The following is a 19,924-nucleotide window of genomic DNA, read 5'->3' on the forward strand; positions in this document are numbered from 1 at the left end:
TCCGCAGATTGAAGTGTATAGCAGCAATTTTATCTTCACTCCTTGTCAAGCTCTGTCAAAGCATCGAAGCATACTCGACTTTACAGCAAACATTTATTTTATCTGTGTATTTTCCACAGTCACAGTCCATAATAAGTTCTATTCTGCATCATAATACATAATAGTTTGTTATTTATAAATAATAGTCTAGAAATAATAGCCTATTTTTCTAAATAACCAAAAGCCCTTATATGTAAGTTGATAAAATAATCCTAAATGTCCAGCCATTGTAAATCTTGCATAAGCATCAGTCTTCATGTTTTTAAACTGCATTTGTGGCATGCTATAAGAGGTGTGATGGGTTAAACCTGTAAAGTTTGGGCTCACATTTCTGTTTCTTAGTGAGGTTGGTAGCTTGTTATTTCTGTGTGAAGAAAGATATTACACTTATCACTTGTGCTAGTGCATGGAACCTGACAGTTAGACATTGCTGGACTGTTAAAGTTGAAAAATGCCAACATCCATTTATGTGATTGCAAACTCAGGAACTTGCCATAAATGCAAGTCTCATATACATATAATAGAATATACATACTGTACAGTACAGTTTAAATATGATTGAGTTTAAATATGACATGGGTTTCACTTAATGAAGACAAAACTATCTTTGCATCCAAGTGTTAAAGACATCCTAATATTTATAATTCTATAAATCTTTGTATAATTCCAAGGAATTAATAAAATATTTTGCTAAACCCCTTGAATTAAAGCTTTACCATCAATTACAGTATAATTGCTAAATTTCCAGTCCATTGTGGCACTTTACAGATGCAAAAATACAAAAATAGGCTCAGTGACCTAATAGACTACTTATGAGAGTAATTGTATAATAAGTTACAGTAGGAGATATGTCAAAACTGATAACCTCAGATATGCTCAGATATGCACAGAATTATTTTTTTTTTAAGCCAGAACCTTACTGATTCATAAAAATAAGTTACCAGTTACTTCCCACACCAGTAACTCATTTGGTTTCTGTGCAATATATATATATATATATATATATATATATATATATATATATACTGTATATAGATATATATATATATATATATATATATATATATATATAGATAGATAGATAGATAGATAGATCTTTCCAGAAGTGTGTATACATTTTCGACTGACTCTGTATATAATGTTTATCTATATATAACACCACAGTGCCACCACAGAAACCAATGTACAGTCAGCTACAGATACACTAAGGAAATGTAACTTGATGTGTCAGTCTGCAGAATTTACTCTCTGATCTGGATGGAAAGCAAAATGTACACTGATCAGATATAACATTAAAACCACTGATGGATAAATAAATAACCTTGCTTATCTTTTTACACTGACATTTATCAAGGGGTAGGATATATGAAGCAGAACGTAAACATAAGTGAACAGTCAAAAGTTAAACATGTATCTACAGATGTATGTAAAGACCTACACTTAATACACTTACTGTACTGTATGTCATGTCAAATGGACTTCTTTTTGTTGATTCAAAATGTTTGAGTTGTTTGCGTTGAATTTGTGTTTGAGTTATTGTAATTTTTTCCTGTAATTATAATCACCTCTCCATATTAATTTTATATTTGTTATCCCATTGTAGAAAAATAATAGAACAGGAATTCTTCCTTCTCTGCCTAACATGATAAGAGCCACTTCCAGACCACTTCTTCACACTCAATAATTCAAGGTTATTTATAGTCCTTCATTTGTTCATATGGCTTGTCCTCCTTAATTAAGACACTTTTTGACATCAGCAAAAAAAACTATTCATAATGTCAGTCATTCATTTACAAAATGAATACAAGCAAAAGCCCAAAGGATGGTATTTAGTCCATTATTTGGAATAAGGTCTAATAATTTAGTTTTAACTAAATAGCCTCAAGGCAGCACGGTGGTGTAGTGGTTAGCACCTGTGCACCTCCAGGGTCCTGGTTCGATTCCCAGCCAGGCTCAATTTCCATCTCTGTGTAAATGGAGTTTGCATGTTCTCTCCGTGCTTGGTGGGTTTCCTCCCACAGTCCCGCAGATTAAAGTAATTGGTGTTCCCAGATTGCCTGTTGTGTCCGTGCTTGTGTGCTGCTATGGATCGGCACCCTGTCCTGGGTGTACCCTGCCTCGTTCAAGTCTCCTGGGATAGGTTCCAGGCCCCGTGACCCTGAAAACAAGATAATGCAGTATAGACAATGAGTGAGTGAGTAAATAGCCTCAAACCAAGACGATGATTTGAGATCCTTGCGAATGATCTATATGTTAAAAGCGGGTGTGTATTTATGGAAAAGAAGTGTTCACCTGCTATGAAAATGTTCTAACAAAATCGGGCCAAAAACAAACTGCAGTGATGAGGGACTGATGATGCGAGAATGAACTGACTGGCAGGGGACAGTGTGATAAGGCTTACAGTACACCATGAAGCTCTCTCTACCTCCAACCCATGAGAGTCCATTGTTCAGCTTTCCTGTTTCTTCAGTTCCTTCATTTGGGATGAAACTGCCTATTTCTTAGTGGAAGAATCCCCAAGCTAGCCATAATCTTTTTTATAATCTTTTTCCATAGCACTGGACATTTATCTCTGAAGGGTTTTACGCACAACTGGCCAGAGATCAGCAAGACAAATTCCCAACCTGATTAATGTTTTAAAGAGCAAAAGCTAGTGGCAGCTGAAAGACTATGAATTAATAAATAAAATCTAATCTGTTGTAATTTGTAAAAACCTTATTAATAGAGGTATAAAATACACAACCAGTGGAAATGGATGTGCAGTAGGAACAACTGAGATCGATAGCTTAGCAAGTTTTTGAAGATAAAAAGCATCTATATTAGATTATGCTGTTAAGAAAAGTCTTAAGATAAATTATTGTGAAATTTTGTGGATCCAAGCACAAAATAAATACTAATGGTCATGTAAAAAAAAAAAACACACAGAACCTTGTAGCGACGAGGCTGTGGCTAATTTCTTTCTATCCTGAACAGTTCAGTGACCGATATTTCAGGTGATTGCCCAGAGTGAAGTATGAATATGAATATGCAGTATAGTTTCTCATTAAGACATGATTTCATTACTTATATTAGATTTAGTGTTTTTATGTTCTAGATTTATTGATGTAGAGCCAGGGTGTTACTGTAAATCGATTACATTTTAAAACCTGTGAGGATGTTGGCACTGATGTGAATTATACAGTAGCTATAGAATTAAGGTGATTAAGGTGATTAAAACATGCACTAAAATTAAGAGCAAAATCCTCAGTCTGTCATAAGGGGGCAGAGTAGAAAGATTAGGCAAGAATAAAAAAAAAATGCAGCAGTCTCCTGCTTTTTTCTTTTTTGGGTGTTTTATTTGAGAAAACGCATTATGCCAAATATAGCATTGCTTGCTGAAAAAAAAAAGATGCTAGATACCATTTCAGATGCTTATTAGGTTATGATTTTAATTTCTTCTAAAAGTAGAGGACAGATGATTCCATTTCTAACTCTCATCATTCTATGCAAAATTCTGTAGTCACTACTACAGGCTGATTCTCATGAAGGAGCCAGGAGAAGCGAATTCAAAACACTAAAAAAGAACTTGAGGACTTTTCCTTATAGTTCTGCTCATCCAGATTAAAGTGTAAATATCAAATAGACAATCACCACCTATTACTGCAAAGACAGTTTCTCTCTGCTATTGCTCTGTGATCTTCATATCACACTGAACAATGCTGACAGTCTGTCTGTCTGTGGAACTCACTTGTCTTTTAGTCTGTGCCGTTAGTCTTCTATCTGTCTCTATTCTTTTCCCTGTAATCTCACACATAGTTCAGATCTGTCTGAATTCGAGGCAAGCAGCGGTGGACAAATGATTTCCGGTCATGTATTGAGACTAAACAAGAAGTGTACACATATTAAGCCTTAAGTCAGAAAGGCGTAATATATAGGTTTCATACTGTACATACATACATACATACATACATACATAAATAACATTAGCCAAGTTCAAGACACTCAGATAAACAAAATTCCATGCAAACAGAACACAGAAGTTTGTCTTTACACTGTTCCATAAAATTCATTTCGAAAAGTATAAGTTGCTTTAATTATTAAATTATTTAGTAAGTGGATGCCTTTTTATTTAATTTCTTTTTTGGTGCTCCAATGTAATGCTTCCTTTCAGCTCAGTGTTGTAACGCCGGGATAATGCATATCAAAGGGTTTTCCATTAGCTTAAATCCTGGTTGATGAATGTCAGTTTATTGGAGGGACATGTCCCCTAGAGTAGAATAGTTCAGTGGCGGTTTGATCCCTAAGTCAAGTGAAAGTGTAGAGTTTGTTTTGGTTCAGCATTTTGAAAAGATATGATCGAATCATGTTGGATGTATGAAAACAAAATGTGCTCGTTAATATGAATCTAATGATGTGAAACCGATGTACACGTTTGAATAAGTTCAATTAATGAGCTTTGTTTCGGGTGAAACGTTACTTCATCAGCAGTGATTGAGCAGTTGCATATAAAATACATTATGTAAAAGTGGATTGTTTTTCTATATTAGGATTTAAAAAAAAAAAAAATCTGTAGGAAATATATTTACATTAAAAAATGCATAAAAAATGAACATGCTTTGTCTGATCAAAGTAGAAATTATAAACAGGGCACAACTTTTCTGGTAATCGTGTTTCGTGTTCAGAGAGAAAAACATTTAAAATATTTAAAATCTAGAAATCATTAATAAAGCTTTCTATCTATGTTGAAATGTGTTTCTGTGTGTGTGCGTGATACTGTAGTTGGTCCTATTACTCATTTTAAACCAATGATGAATCCTCACAATATAATGCACTGATCGATAGATTCATTATCAAGGTATTGTTACAATATTAGATTTTCTCTGTTTCATCTCCCAACCATCCAATATCACATCCAAACATCACTGATGTGCTGCACTTTTAATTAAAATGGTAGCACAGATGAGGTATAAGCTCATTAAGATTGGAAAGTTCTTTTGTTCCCATCAGAGGTAGGAGTTTTTTTATTCTCCAGCCGAGCAGAGATAAGAGAAAGGAAGAGAGACTGTGAGACACATACAAACCAGAAAGGTGTCCATTAAATATTTAATCTGACCCGCTCCTTTCTTTTGAATTCATAGAAGTGAATCTGTATTCACACACTTAGAGTGTTGCTATGACTACATACCTCCTGCCATAAGGGCAATGTCTGACACTGAAAGACAAAACATAATACTCATGCTTTCATGCTCTCTCTCTCTCTCTTTCTCATCTCATTCTAATGCTTTTAGGATTCATGAGTAAGTTGAGGCCTGATGTTCTCTATTTAAGATTCAAGGAAACACACTACCGCCTTTATAATAGTCCACAGTTCAGTCAACACTTTTATTATGCCAACTAAATCATCTTGCTTTCTAATAAAGAATAGGCTGCTCTGTGAAACATATGAATGTTTAAACCTTTCTTATTATTAATATTTAATTTGCTTATTGGCAGCACAGTTCCTTAGTGGTTAGCACCGTCGCCTTGCACCTCCCGGTTTTGGGTTTGATTCCCGCCTTGGGGCAGTGTGCATGGAGTTTGCATGTTCTCCCTGTGCTTGGTGGGTTTACTTTCACAGTTCAAAGACATGCAGTTTAGGCTGATTGTGATTCCCAAATTGCCCATAATGTGTGTATGTTTGTGCGCCCTGCGATGGATTGGCACCCGGTCCAGGGTGTACCACGTCTCGTGCCCTAAGTGTCATTGGATAGGCTCCATGACCCTGTATACAGGATAAAGCGGTGTAGACAATGACGACGATGAATTTGCTGATTGTCGATATACAAAGTAAATCTAAACACTTTTTAACATGAACACATACCATGCTAGTTTATTTTGTTCTTTAATTCATATTTTATTTACAAATTGATTGCTATTTCAAACCATGATTTTTTTAGACAGGTTTTATTGTATAGCAATTCCCTGCAGAGAGAATGCAATGCTATCTGTCAAGATAAAGGAAGAACTTTGCTCTCCTCAGCAGTATTTGACTTAGCATATGAAGTCTCATGAGAGACAAAGTGAGAGGAGACTCAGAAATTCAATCATTTAACAATATTGGCAAATATTGACCTGTCTTAGATTGTCTTTAACCTCATTCACAATTAGGGATCAGAATAATAAAACTGTTTGCTGGTGGGTTTTTTCCATCCTGAAACAGAAGAGATGTGCTTTGTGCTTTAGAGGTTTGCAAAAAAATGATAATATGATTTCTATTTTATGGCTCTCAACTCTCAACAATGGTGTGACGGGTTGGATGTTTGCAAACTTATTCCACTACATGAATTTATTGGTTAATTTATGGTGTACTCCATCAAATGCACTCATATGGAAACCAACCCATGTCTTTATGCTTAAAGACATACATTATCATTGTACCATGACCTAATGAGTCATTTACCATGCTATATAGCTAAACCCTATGTAGGGTTCCATATGTACAATTTAGATTTGCTTGGTAAGTGTTTATATTCTCAAAACACAGTTCCCATATAAAGTTATATCACTGTTGAATTATACATGACATTTTGGTCAGAAGGGGATTAAGCGAATATTACCATAAATTTAAATGATTGGTAATAATGCTATTCAGCATTATTTTTTAATAATAAATGTCAATTTCACCAGCATAACACACACACAAATATCAACCTTTCCACCATGACTTCATGCTGCCTTCAGACTGATCCCCTGATGCTGTGTCGTCCTAGACATCTAATTAAATGGCCAAACATGAAAATCCATTATCAGCATAGCCCCAGGGCATCATCATCATCACCAAGCCCAATCACTGTGTGTGTGTGTGTGTGTGTGTGTGTGTGTGTGTGTATGGGGGACGCATAAATGTTTCGTTTGGAGAGATTTCCTAATGGCATTTCCAAACCTTGAGCTAAAGAACAAAAAAACATAAAAGGAGGCGTGAGAATAAGTGTCAAAAATTGTAGTACTACAATTAGGGGTATATAGGGGTATAACCTTGCAAATTGTTAAATTAAATGCTGCTTTATATTGAGTATGGATAAAGACTTAAAACATGCAATGGAAGCTACCAAAGAGTTAGTCAAGGCAAAGAAATGGGATATATTTTACTGGTCATTTACCTGATCTCAACCCAATAGAATATGATTTTAACTTACTAAAGACAAGACTGAAGACAGAAAGACCCACAACCAAGCACCAGCTGAAGGCAGCTGCAGTAAAGGCCCGGCAAAGCACCCCAAAGGAGGAAACTCAGCATTTGGTCATGTCCATGGGTTCCTGACTTTAGGCAGTCATCGACTGCAAAGGATTTTTATTATCAAATATTAATGGCAATCCTTATGTTTGTAATTATGTGATTGTGAGTTTTGTACATTTAAAATTTAAATGATAAATTTTTCATCCATAGTTATTACAAGAAAATATTTTTAGAAACCATGGTTATTATATAGAAATGCTGCTTTTAAATAAACGCAACTTTACCCGCAGCAGGACTGACATTTCAAGACTAGAAATTTTTACCTGCTGTGCTCTTTGCTAGAAAGAGAATAAAATGCCTAAAATCTCATTTATCTATGTATAGATGAGAGTGGTGAAACTAGCCATGATCTCTGTGAGGGAAGGGTGGCATTACTCTCGTTATCCGTCGATCACAGTAACAATAGCCGATCATGGGCATGTACGATCTCAAGTATGCTGAGGAGGACAAACAGCTCTTCCTGCATTGTTGCCATTCCCAAGTTCTGTGAAAGGGGACCCCTGGCTAGGGAATGAGAATTTCTAATATATCTCAGAAAATATTTTCACTTTTTTTTATGGCACCAGAAGAACATGAAGGGTTATGATCCCAACAGTGACAGTGATGTTATCAGAACACTTTTTCAGTCTCTCATTATGTTAGTGTCATAATTGTTAAGAACATCAACTGTAATCATGACAGTTTTGCCACAGACGAAAACAACCAAAGAACAACTCCATGGGTCATTGGGCATTTGATAATGCTCTTTTTTTTTTAAAGCTTGTGAGCTTCTTAGTGTGTGCAATCTTCATGTAATACACTAGAAACAATTTTTGCTGCACCCTGGGGAGCTGCTTAAATGTGTAGAACTATTATATTGAGATGGTGGCACAGAGACAAACACATCATCTACATTACAGCCATCAGGCGGCAAACCTCAGGGGGTACACACTGCTTCACAGTTGTGGAGGAGGGGAAATATATTGATCTACTGCAGTGTTGGAATCATCCTTATGTCTGCACAAACACACAATAAATATATTTGAACACAATAAAGCCATTTTTAATGAAACCAGTTGAGGGAAATCAGCAGCTTAAAATTTTTTTTTAAACAAATTGCATGACGAAACACAAGATGCATGTCACTTTAACCTACATTCTCACAAACAAATATTAATGCCTATGTTACCCAAGTTTCATTAGCAAAAGCAAAAAGTTTTTTGGAAGCATATGTATTTAATTTAGATCCACTGTAGCACCTGTATTTAGCGCTACAGTAAAATAACACATCCTTACTACAGCTTGTCATCAGTATTGAGCAGTGCTGTACATCCTTGATCGTTGCTTAGCAACACTGCGGCATTCTGGTACTGTGCAGAGTTGTGAGCATCTTCTGTAAGATGCATAAAGGGATGTATGTATTAAATATTTTACTAAATCTGCAGTATCAAGGGTTACTTATCCCTTTGTGAAACAGAAAAGTGGGGAACAGAGCGTTTATGAGAAAACATCTAAGAAAAGATCTAAGAAAACATTGCGAGGTGTTCAGAGATGAAAAAGTAGTGATAGTCCCAGTCTGTGAGCTTTAAAGACTAATGTCTGCTTGTGCAGTACGGCAAGTACATGCACTCACACAATACTGTCCTGACAAAAACTGATATTATCACTGGCAAATTCTGAGTCAGGCACTATTCATCTTAAACCAACCGTGTAAAAATCAATACACGGTAAAAATCAATACACGGTTTACAACCAGATTCCCAAAGGTAGTGTCACTGTATGTTTTTCAGTATGTTACAGTTAAGCTGTATTGTTTAGTTTTATGAGATCTACTTTAGAAAAACAAATTCTGCATAGAACATAACTTTTCTCAAATGCAATTTAAAACATCACTAAGATTACTTTATTACACTGACCCAAATTATTAATAATTACTTAAAAAGTTAAACTCATATTCTATATTCATTACACATAGTAATTAAAAAAAATCAATATTAAAATATTTCCTAAGATCAATTAAAAACAGATTTACAGTAGAGAAATGTCCAGCTTCTGAAAAGTATGTTCATTCATGCACTCAGTACTTGGTCAGGGCTCCTGTAGCATGAATAATGCTATCATCATTGAGGCAATTCAGGTCAGGCAATTTGGCTGGTCAATCAAGCTTAGCAATACCATGGCAAACCAGTTAGTGGTAGTTTTGGTACTGCAGGCAGGTGCTAAGTCAGCAAGCTTGTCAGCGGATGAAAGTATGACGTGCTCTAAAATCTCCTGGTAGATGGCTGCATAGACTTTGGACTTAATAAAACACCATGGACCAACATCAGTAAAAAACATTCAGACTGGACTTCGAACAACTTGAATTCTGTGCCTCTCCACTCTTCCTCCAGGTCTGGGAATTTGATTTCCAAATAAAAAGAAAGATTTAATTTCATCTTAAAAGAGGATTACTGAGCATCGTTCTAGTTGTTTTTCTCCTTAGCCCAGAAAAGAACCTTCTAATCTTGTCTGTGGTTTAGAAGTGGGTTGATACTAGGATTGCAGGAGTCCCATTTTCTAAAGGCATCTATCTGTGCATGGTAGCTGTTGATGCACTGACTCCATCAAGAGATACACAGTGTTTATACTAAATGAATAGTAATTTACTCAAACTCAAAATAAAATGTTCTAATATTCTGAGATACTGGATTTTTTTTTTCCGTGAGCTACGGTATAAGAATTAATAAAAAATACAAAAACGAAAAAAGGCTTGAAATATTTCACTTGACAGGTAGTGAATCCAATATATATTAAAGTTTCACTTTTTTTAATTAAATTATAAAAGAAAATAACTTAATTACTTTTCTATTCTAGTTCACAGGACATCTGGTTGTGACTACAGGTGTGTGTCAGAATAAAAATCCCACAAACACAAAAAAACGGTTTGATTGATAAAGTAAAAAGAATTAAGTGAGGAGATTTTATAGACTATATTGATAGTGCTGGTGTTTCTACATTTCTCATTGTTCCCCCTTACATAGTTTTCCAGGATTTTTATGGTCATAGTGGTATGTTTTTGTCAAGACCACTACTGTGTTTAAATCCAAATACAGATATGAATATTGGAAGCATCAAACAGATGCAGATAAATGTAGTGGCTTTGCTGCTACACCCCTAGTATTTAATTCAATAATAATACAAAAGCCATTTAAGCACTAAAAGTCCAAATCAACTAATTAAAAGACATGAATTGAAGGAAAAATTTTTGAAGAAGGTCACCTTAAAAAGGCAGGTCATATAATCAGGCACGTTCAGTAGGATTACCTTATATCTTATTTCTTGTCAGTCTTGCCTAGGATAAAATGTCATCCTGTCTCCTCAACTAATCCCCCTAATCTCTTCTGTCCTGCTCTGACATGTTCTTCAAAGAGCCACAGCTACTCAGAGGTCAAGCCCCTTCTAAACTGAACTGAATTCATAATATGTGTGTTGTTCATGCTATTTCAAGATTTGTCCAGGCTAACCCGTCTCTTTGTTATTAGATTTATAGATGGACAAAGGATAGTGCTTGCAGTTGTAGTTTTTCTTCCTACATGCACACTCGATCAAGTGCCAGTTTTATAGCTGCTCTTTAAAACATTCCCAGTTAAGCAGTTAAGTTACCGTTTTGTGTCCTTCAACAAAATTACATATGCTTTGTCCGTCCCACATACTTGTACAGGAAGAATTCTTGTTACTGCTGATATGCATGGACAGCTCAGTTCTCCACCACACCATCAATAAATAATAAACAAGTAATTAAATAAAGTTCATGCGAACTGAATGTTAGCAGACAATTTTATGTAAAAAAAAAAAAGAAATCAATCAGTTGATCTGTATCGTTGTCTGTATCGTTGATGTAAAAAAATGTAGGACTGTGGACCAACTGGAAAGACAAACTATTGGGTGTGTAAAGACAACAAAGGCCTTTTCCCCCCTTCAAAACTGTCCTTGTGCCAATCTCAGGAAGCAGTAAGTTCGGGTCACATGACAGAACAACTCTTTGTTCTCTCTTTGCTGAAGGAGGAGCTCAGAATCTCTCTCTTCTTCGGCAGGTGTAACAGGCGTTTCCGGTGGGCGGGGCTTGGCTTGATAGGCGGCTGAAGTTTGTTAAGGCAAGCTAATGCTGCTAAACGAAAAACGCTGTGAATGCTTTTCTCTGACGTGAATGCGGAACACTCCAGATATGCCTCGGCTCCCACCTGCTTTGCTAGTGAAGAACCCTAGTAAAAAAGCCATGAGAAAACAAATAAAGATCAATAGACTGACAGGCAGATTAATAGATAAATAGATCAAGCAATAATCATATGGTATAAATCAAGTAGATGTAACTAAGTGACCTGTTCGTGGGAAATCGGGGCCATTTTTTGCATGGACAGCTCCATCAGTGTGCACACGTCAGTGCGCAGGTCCGTCTTACAGGCGACCAGGAGGATGCGTGCATTGGGACAAAAATCCATGATCTCTCTCTTCCACTATAAAAGGAAACACTATGATAACTGGGCAAATGTAACACTATACATCAAATATATCTATGCCTATGCTGTGGCCACATTTACCTTTTTCAGAGAGCTGTCAACAATGTCAGGTCGGCTGATGTCGAAACATAGCAGCACAGCATCAGAGTCACTATAGCAAAGTGGTCTGACATTATCGTAATATGGAGAACCTATAATACAACAATTTTATCAATAAATATAAAAACTGGAGAATATTGTAAACAAATACAACACAACAAAAACTGGTAGGTTTTTGGGTAGATGGAAAAAATTGGAGAAATTAAAAACACTCACATGGACAACATGCATATTTTGGCAGAAACAATAACCCAAGCTGGCACCACGCCATGCTTTATGAAACCGTTAAGCGGTTTTCTATTATCTATGATACCTGTGCCGCCCCTGCTGCTGAAGGAGCCGCACAAAAGCTGAGAGAGCAGAGAGGAGAGAGGAGGGGGGGTAGACTACAGTTCACCTCTCCCAAATGAAGTGGACAAGGAGGGGGGATAAATTGTCGGTGACACCTGACTTTCTTACAAATAACGCACATTTCATTCAAAATATTATAAACACAGACCAATAATTAGCACTTTTTTCATTTATTTAATTGTGTGAAATGGCTAATAAAAATTATTATGATGTGGAGGTGAATTGGTTTGGTCTTGACTTCTGGTCGTGACTGACAGCATTGGGGGAAATCTGTTGGTTGTCAAATCGTCGATTACAAAGTAAACACAGCGATGAAGAGACAAAGGCCAAAGCTGTCAGGTGCCCAGTTTAGGAAAATAAGAAAAGAAGATGAGGGGAAACGGGCAAAAGATAAAAGTATGCAACAATGTTCTCTTTGTATGATTAAGGTATTTATGTCATTATGTTCATTAGTGGTATAATGTTAACTCTTAGGTTTGTTAGCCATCTTGCTTATGATGCTTGCTATGCTTACCATGCTAAAAAAAAATATAACACAATAAAAGCCTAATATACAAACCATCACAAAAATTCTAATGGTTTCTATTGAATACCATTATGAACCATTAACTTTTTCCAGTGAAACTATCCCAAAATTCCTTATTCCACCCACCAATAGAATCCATATCATATACCAGCAGACATTGTTATACTTACCATTAAAACCAATACAACTCCCATTATAACCGTTAAAACCAATAATTTTTCTATTATTTTGGGGCAGGGTTCTATTGCTTTTTCAGCAGTGTATACAACATGAGATCTAATTAAATTTAACCATTAAATTATACTTTGCAACAAAACTGTTGCAAGTACAGTTATTTATTTCCATTGTTTATGTTAATGTTGGCTATAGCCAATATATTTACAATATATTTACAGTATACTGTACATAGCCAGTGTAATTTACATATGTGTAGATAGTTTAAAAGACATTTTAAGAAAATGTAGACATTTTCCATTTGCTAAAACTCTGTTATGTGACAAAGCATATAATTTGAGACAGTAAATTAACCAAGGAGCTAATTGTTTCTCCCTTAGATTAGATTAGATTAATAAGCATGTTAGGGCATGTTTATTTAAATTTGCAATTTTTAAGAGTAATATTTTAGACAACAGTCTTTTGATGTCAATTTCAACTGCGTCCTGTTTCAGGGACTTCTAAAATATTTTTATATTTGTATATTATTCTTAATAATAAAAAAAAATCTTAAATAATATGTTTATACAGAGTATATTTATTTAAGTTATGAGTAGTTTAGTTTAGGGGTAGGTGGCTTGGGGCGCCAGGCGGGAGTCTCGCCCAGGGAGCAATTCAGTGTAGAACCGCCACTGCTGACTGCACCTAATCATGTTGTACATTAAGTACGTCTGCTAAATGTAAACAAAAAATTAACTTTTATATGTCTTTATTTTGTACATTCGTTTAAAAAACATTGCATGCATATTATTTGATGTATATGCAAAATATAGAGGGTCGAAAAAAATCTAAATATATAATTATGTCAATTTTTTACAAGAGCAAAGTATCCACAACCTCTCATTATTCATGCAATTTGATAGGAAGAGTGTGAGATGCCCGAGTAAGACTGATGAGAATATTCTGCTGTAATTAGTAAGACTAATTAGTCATAATTATAGAGAAACAGTGTGTGTGTGTGTCTGTGTGTGTGTGTGTATGTATGTGTGTGTATCTGTGATATGGCCAATCTGTCCATATTCCCCTAGACTGTAATCTACTAATGATGCCGTGCATAATTAATGACATTTACTTTCACACCCTCCGATTACAAACACTGATCAGGAAATCAGTACTTGAACACGAGGTAGGGGTTGACTCCAAGCACTAGCAATACTGGTGAAATTTTATTTTCAGAGCTTACCTCTAATGTACCCTAGATGTTGTCATGACATCTTAATCATTTATTTGTTTTAAATCATTGTAATGGAGCTCAATCTATTCCCTTATCAGTGGTGCTGCAGAGGTGAAGTTCATTTTAAGTTACCATCCTCAGAAATCAATAATTGACAGCACCTCAAATTAGCACCGTTATGAAGGCTTTACAGAGCATAAGTAGCAGACATCTCAATATCAACTGTTCAAAAGAGATATTTTTGTACATTTTAAATGCCTCCAGCATTGTTTTATAATGTAGAAAGAAATCAAAATCAGGAAAGACCACTGAATTAGAAGGTGTGTCTAAACGTTTGATTGGTAACATTTGTCCTAAAATGTTTGTGGTAATGCATATGGTGCCTATGGCTTTTGCATAGTACTGAAACTATACTTTGACTTTTTCGACTTTGATCAGTGGGACAGAAAAGCAGTGTCAATAATGCACTGCTGGTGTTCAAACTTTTCCATGTTTATGCGGGAACACAGCTGTTTATTTGGTATAGTTTAAAATTTCTTACCTGATGTGTCCCAAAGACTGAGCTCAATGTGTTGTTCTTCTATTTCCATGCCTGATGTGTAGTTCTCAAACACTGTTGGGATATAGGTCTGAAACAATCACAATAAAAAGCAGTGAGTATTTCAAATTCAGTTTGTTTAAAATGCTTGTGTACAGATTAAAGACTTTTGTGTTCAAAAGAGACTTGAAAACCATGTGCACAAACCTGAATATATTTAATTATTATTCTTAAACTGCAAATGTGTTTCATGTTTTTAAAAAAGAAGTCACTTGAACTTATATTGTACATTTTCAGAAGATATTAAAAGAATTTGTATGCATGTGAAATGGTGAATTGAGACTGTTAGGTTCAAGTTAAGGGAGCAGGCCTTCTTGCTCAAGAATGTTTTTAAAAAAAATATTATTGCTATAGTTAATTTTGAAGAACAAGTTAAATAAATAAATTAATAAATAAATAAATAACGCTATAATTGAATCCACCTCTGTGAAGCCTGAATAATCAATTATTTGTCAATTGTACTTTACAGTACAGTAAAATGATTTTTTACATTACAGTTAGGAAACGGGTCAGAGTGCTGGGTCGGCCAGGATACAGCGCCCATAGAGCAGATAGGGTTAAGGGCCTTGCTCTAGGACTTAACAGTGGCAACTGGGCGATACTGGAACCCCTGACCTTTTAACCATTTGAGCCACCACTGTCCTACTAACATGGTGGCATGTTGACTTAGGGGTTATCACTATCTCCTTGCACCTACAGGGTGAAGGGTTAGATGCCAGCCGCGGATCCACGTGTAAGCAATTTGCATGTTCTCCCCGTGCTCGGTGGGTTTCTCCGGGTGTTTTGGTTTCCTACAACAGTCTGAAGACATGCAGATTGTGCTAATTAGCGTTCCCAAATTGCCCGTAGTGTGTGGAGAAGCCTGCGAGTGTGTGTATGTGCCATGCAATGGATTGGTACCCTGTTCAGAGTGTACCATGCCTCGTGCCCTAAATCTCCAGGGATAGGCTCTAGGCCCCTCGCGACCCTGTATACAGGATAAAGAGGTATAGACGATGTGTGAGAAAGTGAGTGAACTTTATTTCTATTGTGAAGCATATTTAAAACAAGGTTAAAATCATTCAGGCGTTTCTTCATTTTGTAAATATGTTTACTTGCTTCATTATTATTATTATTATTAGTAGTAGTAGTAGTAGTAGTAGTATTCTTGTTGTTGTTGTTTCTCATTAATTTACCGTTAAAATGATTTCACCTGGACCTGCCTGAGCAATTCAAAACCAGATGAAACAGACACTAGTTGATCCCTCACCTCGGGGTAGCAGTCCTTTGCCAAGACCTGTAACATCGCCGTTTTCCCGCACTGAACATCTCCCACTAACACCAGTTTACAGCGGACCACCAGCGGCTCGCTTATTCTCCTCTCCTTCATTCTCGCCGAGACGAAACAATGTGGAAAAAAAACTCAATTCGACTTCTTCAATATGTCATTCACGTGTTCCAGCGGCGCGTTAACTTAATACCCCGCACCAGCAGTGAAAGCAGTCGGCTGACTGGAGAACACGCGCAACTGCAGCGCTTTATGCGCCTCAGCCGTCCAATCAGCGCTGCGCATTACTGCGCGCGCCGCGTTCTGTAGTGGCCACGCCCCCACCACCCCAAAATATAGTTGATTGATGTTTTTTATGTTTTAATAAACTTAAACTATATATTGCAAAGGTTAAAACATTTTGGACATTTTCCTGAATATAATCATAGAATCTGTAAAAGCATTACTTTGTATGGCAGAGCTTCCAGTCTTGATCTGTTTATAGCTGGCACATATTAAAAACTCTTTAATCTGGTGTATTTTACTGTAATTCCCTCTGATTAGATGATCGAATTATTAACAAGATTGCATGTGCATGTTGGAGACTAAATATGATTAAAATATTATGAATAATAAAGTAAAAAGAAACAAACATCCAAAAATAGCACTAACCCTATTACTAAGTGCACATGTTTGTGTGTGTCTTATGGCTGTGTGAAGATTGTCCTTTACTATTTGTGATAACACATTTAACACCAAGGACCAATGTTGTAACTTTGATTAGATTTTAGGGTTAAAAATATGTATTAGAGATTTCCGTATACATTAAATGCATTAAATATTTGCACGCTGAAGTAACACTCGTGTGTCAGGAAAAGTTACACATTAAAAGTGTAAAACCTTTGTTTCTGATATGGATAAGATGACTGTTGTATAAATGGACAGGATTTATATATATATATATATATATATATATATATATATATATACACACACACACATATATATATATATGTGTGTGTGTGTGTGTGTGTGTGTGTCTATGTATATGTGTATATGTACATACAGTATATAGGTGTACAGTATTTATGTGTGTATGTATATATGTGTGTGTGTGTGTGTGTGTATAAGTCTAAAATGACTGAAATTGTCAAGTAGTCAAAAGGAGTAGGATTAAATAACTTTATACTTCTTCCTACTCCTTTTTTGAACATATTTGTTCTGCTTGTTTATTTTATTTTGTTTGTTATATTGTAAAAAATAAAGTTTTCAAATAAAATCAATCAAAATGATTCATGTCTTACAGATTTCCAATATACATTAAATTCATCAAATATATACTGTACAGTACATGCCGAAGTATGACTCCTGTGACAGGTAAGGGTACGGAATATCAGTACCTTTTTTTTCTGAAATGGAGATGATGTTTCATGATATGGAGTAAGGAAATATTACATAGCACCTAGGACATTTTGTTCTCTCAAATATTTTGGTCAGTCTGTTCCCAATCTGTACTGTAAATGTGGCTGTGTGTGAATTTTTGGTTTATTATGTAACTGGTTCAATTTTTAAAGTTTGTGAGTTGTCGCTCCCAATCCAACTTTCCACATTAGGTTGGTACGAGTAGACGAGTTGTGTGTGTGTGCGAGTGTGCGTGTGTGTGTGTGTGTGTGTGTGTGTGTGTGTGTGTGTATCCTTGTGTCCTGGCTAAACTCAACCAGAGACAGATGGTCTGGTCTTTCCTAAACACAAACTACAGGAAACAGAAAAATCACATCTCAGTTGGGAAGCTCTGTATGGTAAACCACAGAGCACACCCTGATCACACACAGTCTCAACAACAACAAAAATAACAAACAAATGTTATATATTTATATATTGTATATATAATATTTTATATATTTAGTTTTTATTTTTTTATTTTTAGTTATGTATTTTTTATTTTTGTCTTTTTTATCTGTCTCTGTCTTAGTTGCTCTCATATTTTAATCTTAAATTTGAAACATGTCAATTTCATCCTAGAGATAAATTTGTTATTGCACATTTTTTACTGAAAATCTATTTAATACCATAAACATTTCATACACCCATTATACATAAGTACTAAAGACTGTTGAAAGTATTGATGACATTGATTAATATTATATTATGTGGTGCGGGTTCTAAAAATCATTATCTTTAGTCTTTAATTAGATTTTATGTAGGTAGGAGATATTTCAGTAGCAAGCTCCTGCCTTTGGCCTCAATCAAGGATTATGCAAATGAAATAAAAGCATCATCAACAAGCAAGATGCTGTCATCCCCAACCCATTACGCTGCTTATGTAGCTCTTTTGTACTGCTTAAATGCACACATGTCCATTCTTTACACATAAAATAATATGATTAAAAACTGTTTGAATTCAATTTAATTATTGTGAACATTTAACTCAGCATGTAACTCCAGGAAATGGAGGGGAAAAAAATCCAATCATTGGCATGTAAAGCTTTTTTTTTCTTTTTTAAGTAAAAAAATTAACATTTGAGGCATTTGTTTTATATCTATATATTTATACAGTGGTTTAAGGGATCACTACTGGCAGTGTCAATTTGTGTGTTTTTCAATTTTATATAAATTGTCACAATGTGATGCACAACAACTAGCATGCATGCTTCTATTTTATTCTATTCTATTCTATTCCATAATTTACATAAAATATACATTTTAAATTTGAATTTAAATATAAGTTTTTTCTGAATGAGCAAGCCTGAGGTAATTGTGGCATGAAACCCCCCTGAGATGGCACTATGAAGAAACCTTGAATGGCCCAGAGTCAGAAGGGAAACTATCCATATCTGCATGCTAGTCAAAGGCTCATTGTGTAGACAGACACTGATAAGCAACATATGAATATGAGCATCAAAGTCATTTTAAAATGTATTATAGTTCCAACTTAATGTTAGATTTGTTGAAGCTATTGTCCGTTTTGTGATGAAGATCCAAATGCAAAACTGTTCATAGCACTTCCTATAACATAACACAATCCCAAGCTCTCCAAGGATGATCATCCACAGCCCCCATTATGCTTTCTAAAAGTCATACAAACTATGTCTCTGAATATCCACCCCCCATAGCAGCAGTGAGCGGTTATAAGGTGATGGGAACTCAACATCAAGTGATGAGAAATCATCCAACACAAGTCATCAGAATTGATCAAATGGGTCCAGGGGGAAGAAGGAGTCAAGATCATTGACATCCCATCACACTTGATGGATTGTTTTTGTTTTTGTTATGTTTTTTTTTTTTTTTTTTTTTTTTTACAGAATAATAAGTCTTGATAAAATATGTCTGCTACTCACAATGCAATATTTTTTAACACCTAGTTTATAATAAACAACAATAACAATTTGCCATTGTCAATTTAACACAACATGGAAATTATTCAAAACCCTTAAATCTGTGGTGATAGTCTTTACAGGTGCACAATAAACTCAACTGATAACTGCAAGCCTTAATAACATTTAAGGCATACATCTCCATGTTTGTCACACAAATTAACTTTCTCATTTCTAGATGTTCAAAGTTTTTTATCTTTAGTCCAAGAGATTTGACACTGACAGCTATACTGTGTATGATTGTAGATAATTACATATGGTGCATTTTGATGTCAGTGAAAAATCCTCTTAATTAAATATAAGGCTAAAGGGTCTCATGCCTGCTCCAGGAGTAATTCATGCCTTTCCATATTTAGAGTTTAGAGTTAAGCTTATTAGGTAAATCAGACTTGTTTGAGCAGAAAACATTATACAATGTGCAGGGGAAGGTGTACTCCAGGATCAGAACTTGTACAGTATGGAGGTCATAGTGTTGTAAACTTCTGACCTCTAGTGGTGGAAGACTAAATCAGGTTTAAACTTTTAAACAACCTTCACTAGCTAGTCTTATAAACAAACTTTGTGGTGGAAGAAT

The 19,924-nt window shown here is 35.4% G+C and overlaps 1 protein-coding gene across 1 annotated transcript; it reads right to left on the reverse strand.

Annotated features, from left to right (window-relative positions):
• Positions 1-10,030: 10,030 nt before the first annotated feature.
• Positions 10,031-16,191, reverse strand: rnd1a (Rho family GTPase 1a). The gene is made up of 5 exons (XM_053482908.1): positions 15,980-16,191; positions 14,674-14,761; positions 11,851-11,960; positions 11,632-11,766; positions 10,031-11,514 (listed from the first exon to the last, which is right to left on the reverse strand). Exons 1-5 carry the CDS (start codon positions 16,097-16,099, stop codon positions 11,275-11,277), a joined length of 693 nt encoding a protein of 230 aa, XP_053338883.1. The 5' UTR covers positions 16,100-16,191; the 3' UTR covers positions 10,031-11,274.
• Between the last annotated feature and the right edge of the window lie 3,733 nt (positions 16,192-19,924).

This window comes from Clarias gariepinus, chromosome 22 (assembly GCF_024256425.1).
Source record: "Clarias gariepinus isolate MV-2021 ecotype Netherlands chromosome 22, CGAR_prim_01v2, whole genome shotgun sequence".
NCBI lineage: Eukaryota > Metazoa > Chordata > Actinopteri > Siluriformes > Clariidae > Clarias > Clarias gariepinus.